Here is a 10,710-nt window from a genome sequence, read left to right as displayed (position 1 = left end):
TATCTCATGAATGTCTCATCAGAAGCCATGTCATAAGCCCTACATCTGATGAGCACTCTTTTTGACAGAAAAAAAAAAGTTGGAGATTATCATTACCCCTGAGGACCCAGTGGAGCTTTTTGCCCCACCCTCCCCACAACTGAAGCCACCCAAAAAGAGAATAAGACAGAATTATCCCAGGCTCTTTCCAGCTTCTTGACCTCCACTATCTCAGCATGGCAGTGGACTAACCTATTCTTAAAGTCCACCAGCAGAAGTTTCAAACCTTCTGGGTTCCATTCATGTAATGAGAAGGTCCTTTTGAACAGATGGCTTGAATTCTCCTGACTGCAATTTAAACGTATTCCCTCCTGTCCTCTCCCACTTATGCACTGAACCACAAAACCGGCAAGTACAACCTGAGCTGGCCCAACTATTATCTGACCTTCGGCATTTCATTTTCCCATTTCTGTCGGGATCTCAAATCTAACAGAGTGTGGGGGAAGCAAGCCTTAGATTAATAAGATTCGCAGGGAAATAATGATTACCTAATTTAGCAGCGAAAGAGAGAATAGGAACAACCTTCAAATGTCATCATCGGAGGCAGTGTTGAAATGCCTCCTTTTTCTGACACAATTCTGTCAATTAGCTGAGCAGAGCAATTACCATCCCTTTCTCTTTCTTATTTGCAGAGAATCAAAACTTTCTAAGGATGATAAATGACTCCCTGGAAAATTCAATGCTGGCTGTGCTAAATTTGCACTTTCCGTATTGTAAGGGTTTGGGTGGACTTTTTTTCCTGGTTATTTCTCATAATCAATGAGGTGAGCAGCTAAACACACACACACACACACACACACACACACACACACACACACTCACACAACACCTTGTGTAGAATTCAGAGATGGAGGCCTTCCAAGAAATCAGACACACTCACATCTGTCCAAATGACCAGCAAATGAATACATATCTCAGTATAATTAGTACAGTCGAGGATGTTGTTAGCCAAATGATGAAATAAATTTCATTTTAATTGTTTTGAATTCTATCTCCATTCCCCTAAAAAAAGAAGAAAAGGAAATGTATTCAGATTATGACCTTTGAGAATTCTGGACTCATTAGCATTTCATATAACACAGCACAGAATTAAAATGGGAAATGGATCCACAATGTTCCCCTAACTACAGTATGTACATCATTAATGGCACATAATTAAGGAGGTGTCAGTGTTGGTCCCAGGTCTCGGTTGACAATGGCTCACAAACAGCATTTTCAGCCCAATATAATAGCCAGCTTACAGTGGCTAAACCTGTTCATTAAAAAGAGACAAAGGGGACCTAATTTTGCTCCAGTGCTAGGATAGGGGACAAAGGAATAGAGGGTGGGCACTGATGCATATTCTGAACCAGGCTTCAGAAGTTTCTGTAGCCTTGAGGGCTCCCCACAGCTAAGAAGAGGAAGAAGCGGGAAGCAAGGAAAACCAGGCATAGATACAGGCCATGGAAGGGATGGTAAAGGGGGAAATGGGACAGAAGAGAGACAAGGAGAAAGAAGGCCATCCCATCAGTCATTGCTCTCTAGTCCTGCCTGCATCCCCGAGACACACTGCCCTCTACAAGGCCATAACTGAAATCAAAGTAAAGGGAGAGGTGACAAAAGAAACTTTGTAGGCAGAGGGGCCTAACAGATGTCTGTTTTGGAGACTCTACCCAGAAGAGCCCAACAATAGTGCAATTCCCTCGTTGTGATCTGTCTGAAAGGATCTATTTTAATTATCGAGCGCTGCATCACAAACCACCCAACACCAAAGGTTTAATTTAAAACAACACTCTAGCCATAGCTGGTTTGGCTCAGAGGATAGAGCATCAACCTGGGGACTGAAAGGTCCCAGGTTTGATTCCAGTCAAGGGCACAGGTTTAGCGGGCTTGATCCCCAATAAGGGGCATGCAGGAGGCAGCCAATCAATGATTCTCTCTCATCATTGATGTTTCTATCTCTTTCTTCCTCTCCCTTCCTTTCTGAAATCAATGAAAAGTATATTTTTAAAAATAAATAAAACAACACTCTGTTCTTCCTCATAGTTCTGAGGGTAGACCGGGCTCTGCTCCATGTGGTATAGCTGTGGTCATTCGGGAGGCTGCGTTCAGGTGAGAGCTCAGTTGGGGCTGGAACCTCAAAGATGGTCACTCATCGCACAGTGTCTCATCACTCGGTGTTCTACCTGAGCCTCTGGACAGCATGGCAGCAGCTTCCCAGAAAGGCTTCCCAGAGGACAAGCCCTGAAGTGCAAGCCCTTATCTAGCCTCTGCTTGCTTCATATTTGCCAGGATCCGATTGGCCAGAGCAAATCACAAGGTCCAATTCCAGGGCCAGTGTGGCAGGTGCTGCACAAGGGCATGCATTCCAAAACTCGTGGTTCATTGGACAACACCAATCTGCCACAAGGGCACAAGCCTTCTCAGAACCAAAGCTCTTTGAGAGGCTTCATTCTTATTTGCACTAAAGCTGCTGGAAGGCAACTAACACAGCAATGCTGCAGAAATTTTCATGGACACAAGATTTTCTCCCAACACACACACACACACACACACACACACACACACACACACACACCAGCATTCCTTTACTTTGTGAATGGTACCACAATCCATTCCAATGCACATGTCAGAAACCTGAGATTCCCCCTTGCTATAACCCTCTCCTCCTCACACACTAACCAGAACTCATTACCAAATCCTGTACATTTTGTATCCTGAATAGCTCTTTAAAGTGGCTACTTACCACTATATCTAGACAACACTCCAGTCCATCACAACAATCTCCTCATTGTTCGTCCCTAAGGTATTCAATGTGCTGTAGCCAGAATGAATTTTGCAAAACATAAATCAGGTCACATTATGCCCTCCCACCTCTTTCCACTCTTTACCCCTCCAAAGTCTTCCCATCACTCAAGATAAGGACCAAAGTCCTTTCAAGACCTATAGGGCCCTGGATGTTCTGGCTCCCCTGCCCTTTATTCACTCTCCCCTTGTTCTCACCCACACCAGCCTTCTCACTTTCTCAAAAACACCCCTACTCCCTACTACCACATGGCCTTTGCTCCCTCCCTGCCTCGGCAACTCCAATTCTACCGTCAAATCTCAAGCATCCCTTGCTCAGGAAATCCTTCCTGGCCACCCAAACCAGGTAAAAAATCCCACTTAGATGTACTCGCCTTCCCTTAAGCCCAGCTGTTCTTTATATCTTTGTATGTCAGTTACTAGAGCATAGGAACGGGATTTGGCTGTGGTTACCTAGCACAAGGAAATGTTAACAATAAATATTTATTGCGCACTTACCATCTTCCAAGCACTGTTGACATACTTAGAAGCAAGTAACAAAGACTCTGCCCTCACAGAGCTTACAAATACACATCCATACATTGTGATGTCTGCTGCTGAGTGATACCAGCAGTGAAGAAAATGAAAGCAGTGTAAGGAGACTGAGAGTGACAGAAGAGAGGCTGTTAAATGAGAAATTCAGAGCAGGTCTCTCTGAAGAGGTCACCTTTGAGCAGAGAATGGAGTCAATATAAAAGCAAGTCATGGGAGAAACCAAGATGGCAGCATAGGTAAACACCTAAACTGCTGCCTCGCACAACAATTTCAAAACTACAACTAAAAGACAAAACAGACATCATCTAGAACCACAGGAAAGCTGGCTGAGTGGAAATTCTACAACTAGAAGGAAAGAGAAAAGCACATTGAGACTCAGAGTAGCTGCAAAAGGCTGAGGTAGGGAGACGCGAGCATGGAGAGGACTGGCGGCTGAGTGCGCGGCTGGCTTTCTCAAGCAGGAGGGAGATGGAAGCCCCCGACTGCACTGAACTCCAGTTCCAGGCGAGACTCTGGGAACCCAGACTCATTCGGGGGGAATCTGGACTGTCAGGAAAAGAGAAAAGCACACTGAGACCCAGGGGAGCTGCGGAAGGCAGAAGTGCGGAGGCGCACACACGTGTGCGGAGAAGACTGACTGCTGAGTACGCAGCTGGCTTTCTCAACTGGGAGGGAGACAAAAGCTCCCGACTGAGCTGAACTCCAGTTCCGGGCAAGACTCTGGGGACCCAGACTCATTCGGGGAGAAACTGGACTGTCTGGCAGCAGGTGAAACTCGAGGGTGGCTTTCCCTCAGAGGTGCTTGCAGCAATTACCGAGGGACACTGAGACCCAGAGGCCTCATAGGGCAGGGCTGACGGGAAGCCAAGGCTGTCTGCTCTGCCCTGCGACTCCGCCCTGTCCAAGCTGAGCACAGAGGCTTTTGCAATTTTGCAAGTCTTGTCTCATAAGGGTGTCTTCAGCACAGAAGTTCTCCCAGCATAGACACAGCTGATCCTCACAGCCAATTGGCCTGGAGGTCAATTCCTCCCTGTGATACCAACAACAATCAAGGCTTAACTACAACAAGACTGTGCACACAACCCACAAAGGGGTGCACCAAGAGTGTCCACCTCAGGTAACTGGGGAGGATGAGCCACTGGGCCCTATAGGATACCTAGCACACAAAGCTACTCTACCAATTCAGGGAAGCAATGAAAATGCAAAGACAAAGAAACAGATCACAAATGAAAGAAATGGTGGAAAGCAAATGACTGGATATAGAGTTCAAAACCACGGTTATAAGGTTTTTCAAGAATTTCCTAGAAAAGGCCGATAAATTTAGTGAGACCCTCGAGGATATGAAAAAGGACCAACTAGAAATTAAACATACACTGACTGAAATAAAAAATATTATACAGAGACCTAACAGCAGACTAGAGGACTGCAAGAATCAAGTCAAAGATTTGAAATACAAAGAAGCAAAAAACACTCAACCAGAAAAGAAAAAAGAAAAAAGAATCCAAATTTTTGAAGATAGTGTAAGGAGCCTCTGGGACAACTTCAAGCGTACCAACATCAGAATTGTGGGGGTGCCAGAGAAGAGAGAGAGCAAGATACTGAAAACCTATTTCAAGAAATAATGACCGAAAACTTCCCCCACCTGGTGAAAGAAATAGTCTTACAAGTCCAGGAAGCGCAGAGAACCCCAAACAAAAGGAACCCAAAGAGGACCACACCAAGACACATCATAATTAAAATGCCAAGAGCAAAAGACAAAGAATATTAAAAGCAGCAAGAGAAAAACAGTTAATTACCTACAAGGGAGCACCCATACAATTGTCAGCTGATTTCTCAACAGAAACTATGCAGGCCAGACAAGAGTGGCAAGAAATATTCAAAGTGATGAATAGCAAGAACCTACAACCAAGATTACTCTACCCAGCAAAGCTATCATTCAGAATGGAAGGTCAGACAGATAAAGAGCTTCACAGATAAGAAAAAGCTAAAGGAGTTCATCACCACCAAACCAGTATTATATGAAATGCTGAAAGGTATTCTTTAAGAAGAGGAAGAAGAAGAAAAAGGTAAAGATAAAAATTATGAACAACAAATACATATCTATCAACAAGTGAATCTAAAAATCAAGTGAATAAAAAATCTGATGAACAGAATAAACTGGTGAATATAATAAAATCAGGGGCCTAGAAAGGGAGTGGACTGACAATTCTCGGGTGGAAAGGGGTGTGGGGGGGGCAGGAAGAGACTGGACAAAAATCGTACACCTATGGATGTGGACAGTGCGGGAGAGGTAAGGGCAGAGGTTGGGGTGGGAACCGGGTGGAGGGGAGCTATGGGGGGGGAAAAAAGAGGAACAATTGTAATAATCTGAACAATAAAGATTTATTAAATTTAAAAAATAAAATAAAATAAAATGCTGGGGGGAAAAAAAAAGAGAGCATATCATGGGACTATCTAGGAAGAAAGTTCCAGGAAAAGGGGACAGCAAGTGCAAAGGTCCTGAGGACCAAGTGTGTTCCACATGTGTGATGAGCAGTCAGTCAGGAGGCCAGAGGAGTGGAGGGGGAGAGTGGTGAGAAATGAGGCTGGAGAAAGAGCCAGAAGCCTCCCAAGCCGAGATGAGTGTGATGGTTCCCTAGAGCCACCATAACAGAGCACCTCACACTGGGAGGCTTAAAAACATGAGAAACTGATTTTTTTTCACAGTTTGGGAGGCCAGAAGTCCAAAATTTAGGCTCTACAGGGTTGGCTCCTTCTTGAGGGCTCAGAAGGAGAATCTGTTCCATGACTCTGCCCTCGCTCCTGGGGGTGGCCAGCATCCCTGGCATTCTCGGGCTTAGAGATGCATCACTCCAGTCTCTGCCTCTGTCGTCACACGGCTGTGTTTCCTCAGAATGTGTCCCTCCGTGAGTCTCTCCTCTCCGTATAAGAACATCAGTTATAATGGGTGAGGGCCCACCCTACCCCAGTGTGACCTCATCTTCACTTTACTAATTATAACTGCAATGACCTTAGTTCCAAATAAGGTCATTTTCTGAGGGTCAGGGAAGGACGCCGATTTGGGGAGGACACTATTGAACCCAGTACAATGAGGACTTGGAGTATAGTCTAAGTGAGTGAACAAGTGACCAAATAAACAGACAGACGCAGGCGAGGATGGCCACCCAGGTGAAACAAGCAGCCCTCACTGGCCAAGACCACCAGATGGGCCTTTGTGAGTCACTGCTCTGTGAAGGGGAAAGGCTCTGGCTGCCTTGGGCTTCTGGCCTCTCTCTCTGGACGGATATTCCAAATATAGTGTTTTTCATAACTTTCCAGCAAACATGGAGACACCTCTCAAAGAGAAAAAGCAACACCCACAGTAGTGAGTTTCCAGATTCCACGGAGGGGGATTTTCAGAGCACACAATATTTCACACGGGACCACCCCTCTTTGTCTCTTGCACCCCCCAAACTCAGTTCTCCCAGGCTATCATTTTTTGTAATGAGGTCTGAATTTGGGTCCATCCAACATAACAGCAAGTGCCCAGAGCGGGCCAATCTTATTTCCCTGCTCAGCGTCATTGTAAGTCTCAGCTGAGAAGCTGCTGAGGACTGACACTGCACATTTATTTAGAATTGCAAACACCTGTGCACTGGAAAACCAGGCCAGCAGAGAGCCGAGCCTCCTCCCTCCCGTCTCCCTCTCCCTCCCGCCCCCAGCAGCCTCTATTCTCCAGGGCAGTCTGTCCTCCTGTCCCACTCGCAGCTGGAAGCCAGCGGTAAGGGTGATTCATGCACCTAATGAAGGCAAACCCCAACCTGAGCGCCTGGGACGGGCCTCATTAAGCTTCCCTGACAGTGCAGTCCCACCCCGTGCAGAGGTGCTGTCCCACCAAGGGTTAAAGAAAGAACCACTGTGGGGCTGGGAGACGTGCTAAATAGCATGAGCCTAAGGAGGAAGCAGATTTCCTGAGCCCAGCTGAGAAATACAATTAAGCTGTAATATTTTGTCAGGACTTTTTCCTCCTCCTTGCTGTGTATCAGTGTTAAGAGACAATTCTCTAGGATGCTGAATGTACCTCACAGCAGGCAGGTGAGGTTAAGCTGTCTGTCACGAGGCGCTGGCCTTCCTCCCATGTTGCTACATACACACAGCCGGGGAGAGGAGAGCCTTGGGCACTGGGAAATCTGCTGACTTTGAACTCCTACTACTGGGAGCCGGGCGCACATACATCACTTCTTTACCTTCACTGTTGCTCAGAAACCGGAATCAGGGCCAATAGGAAAACTCGAGCCCCCCTTACACACCACGATTGGGTAGCCTGTGGTCTCCCTCTTTGACACGGATGATAAAATATCTTAACTTTACTCCCAGGGGTCTCTGGCTCCCCAACAAATCAAAAGTGGAGTCCACTGGGAGCCCCCCTTCCTGCAGGGAACTCTATAACTGAGCTGAAGGCACCATGATTAATTTATCTCCTCACACAACCTCATCGGATGAACACATTCAAATGAGATAATGCATCTCAGAGGGGACACATTTAGCCTGTCTCAAAATCCAGTCAGGCTCGGATTTCTCTCCGCCATAAAGGGTTTTATCGCATCAAATAACTGAAAATCTGTTGACTCTCTTTGTCTTCCTATGTTTCATCCATTTTAAAATGAGTTCTTGTAGTCACAAAAAGACCTGTACATGAATGCTCGCTGCAGCTTTATTCTAAGTAGCTCAAAATTAGAAATAGCCCAAGTGTTCGCCAACAGGAGAAGGGACCAACCAGCTGTGGCACACTCACACAATGGAATACTGCTTTTCAATAAAACAGGACAAGCCACTGCCATACATAACAACGAGGATGAATCTCACAGACGTTATATTGAGATTCTGTGTGATACCCTTTCTATGAAGTACAAGGTAGGCAAAACTGAATTGGGTACCAAGTAGGAATTGTGGTTACCTCCAGAAGTGGGTATTGACTGGAAGGGTATTTTCTGGGACGATAGAAATATCCTGGTGAGCACACGGGTATATGCACTTGTAAAAAGTCATCAAGCTTGCATTTCAGATTTCATTTCACTGTACATAAGTTAAACCTCAAATCTGTGCCTAGTCGACCACTCACCCTCACCTGGTCCCCCCGGTGCCAACACACACAGGTGCCAACAGCTGGGAGATGACCAGCCAGAGTTAGGCTGTGTGATCAGAGGATGGACTTAAGTTAATGGGTCCACAAAGTGATAAAACCATAACTTGTTCCATTCATCGGAGTAGAAAACCATGTTTATAAACTGTGATCAACGGAAAGCACTGACTTGGATAATCCAAACTTAATCCAAAAATGATTTGTATGTTGCTTGGAAATTGTTACTGCTGCCTAATGGTTTAGTTCAAGATTTTCTTATTTTCTAAATGGCTACAATGGGCAGGAAGTACACCAAATTAGCTAAGGAGATGGCCGACTGGGGAGAAAACTTTATAGGCAATTAACATCTGAGAATCTAGTTCCAGAGTAAATGCAGTTAATCTTTGGGTCCCCATTATTGGGAGTATTTTGTTTAGACTGAACATTGCCCACACCAGGATTCATGTCTCTGCATTGTACCAGATTTCGGAGTCTTTATCCTTTTAACTTCAAATAGATGCAAAGTATTCTTTCCTCAGAGAGACAAGAAAAAATCCTAGCTATAAAATGCATTCTTAATTACTTCACAGAGAGAAAGGGCACAGGGACCTCAGATCCTAAGGGAAGGTACAAACGGGAGAGGGCAGTACTGCCTTGCTGGAAAGAGATGTTCTTTTAACCCTTTGGGGTGATGTTGAAGCAAACCTTTGAGCAGAAACAAAACAGGTTATAAGTATGGAAATTTTAAAAGATAGATGTTAAGCAGTGTTGAAGTAATAAGGGTATTTGTTTTTTATTTTATTATTTTTTTAAAGGTCTCACACATTTATTACTGAACCATCCTGCTATTGCAGGGGGGAAAAAATCAACAGAGCAAAATCACAAGTCCATTAATTCTCCAATTAAAATGCCCCAACTGTCCAGACAGTAGCATCTTTTCAATCATTTAAAGGTGTAGGCAACCTGGATACAGCATAAATATGTGAGTCATCTCTCATGTGTGATTTCTCATAGGCCCAGTTTGGTTCTTCTCCAATGTCTCCTCTTCGAGTTGTACCTGATTTTATTACCAGTTTTCATCCGAATCCACTGGGGAATGGGCCGATTCTGCTTTTGTTTCTTGGCCAGGAACCTCTTGATCCTGAAAGTCTTGTGGGAAGACATGGTGAAGGAGAAGCGAACGCACGCACCTCGATGGCGGAGAAAGAGCAAGGGTATTTGTTTTTTAAAGATAATTACTGAACCAAATTTGCCACCCATTCGCTCTAAGTACTGGTTCTATGATATTTAGGATACAGCTAGGCTTTCAAAAATAAAGATGTTCTTTAAGCCAACAGACCATGAAGTTATAATGGATTATTCAGCCTCCGGAACCCTGATCCTGCTGAGCCACTGTCTGGATTTGCAAAGCTACCCTAGGCAGGGTACTATCTGCAAATACGCAGGGGCTCACAGCCAGCAGGCACTGACATCAGTTAGGTAACTAGCTTTAGCCACCCCCCTAGACAAAAGCAGGTGCGTGTATGCACACACATACATGCACACATACACAAATACACACACATACACACCATCACATCACAGGAAACCAGAAAGCTCCCACCTGCAGCAGGTCCCCTAGACCTGGATATCCCACAGAGAGTTTAGGTGAGGACCTCTGAAGCTTGCACCCCAGAGCTCCAATTTGCAAACCATTTCCCACAAAGCCTTCCCCACCCTGGATCTGGAAAGGCCCCACCTCTGGTTTGTCCTGAGCACACCCTGGAGCTGTCCGTGGGAGGGTGGCCTCTAGTGCCCTGGGCCTCCCCCCACTCCTTGCTGAGTTTCACAGCTTCTGAGGATCACGCTACAGAATGCCTGCACAGCATGCCCCACACTTGTTTCCTTAAAAAAAAGCCCCACCTTCCCCCATTTGTCATATTCCCACAGGGGATCTGAGGACGTAATCCACAACTTGTGGCTGATGCAACCACACTTTTGCCTACACAAGCTGGTGAGATGAAGGGACAGAGCCAAACGGACATCTGGGACCAGCCACTCTGGTCTGAGAAGGCTCCAGGAAGAGATGCTCACCTCCAGAATGAACTTAGGAATCAGGGGACCACTGGAGAACTGACCCTGGCAGAGCAGGGACACCGGAAAGAGAAAATAAAACAAGAGGCCAATCAGAGTTGACCCTCAGCATTAATCCCAGCTGCCAGCCTATCCTTGGCCCAGCTCAGGGTTCAAACAGGGATAGTGCCGAGAGCTGC

General features: G+C 45.7%; 1 protein-coding gene across 1 annotated transcript; it reads right to left on the bottom strand.

Annotated features, from left to right (window-relative positions):
• Positions 1–9,271: 9,271 nt before the first annotated feature.
• LOC308250516 (large ribosomal subunit protein eL39) lies at positions 9,272–9,622 on the bottom strand (the record flags this gene model as incomplete). Its single annotated transcript, XM_080673233.1, has 1 exon — positions 9,272–9,622. The coding sequence occupies one exon, from the start codon at positions 9,620–9,622 to the stop codon at positions 9,467–9,469; it is 156 nt and encodes a 51-aa protein (XP_080529359.1). The 3' UTR covers positions 9,272–9,466.
• Positions 9,623–10,710: the final 1,088 nt, after the last annotated feature.

The sequence above is a fragment of the Plecotus auritus genome (assembly GCF_963455305.1).
Source record: "Plecotus auritus genome assembly, chromosome: 6".
Classification (NCBI taxonomy): Eukaryota; Metazoa; Chordata; class Mammalia; order Chiroptera; family Vespertilionidae; genus Plecotus; species Plecotus auritus.
Note: the sequence above shows the minus strand (reverse complement) of the source record. Positions and strands in the feature narration are given on the sequence as shown.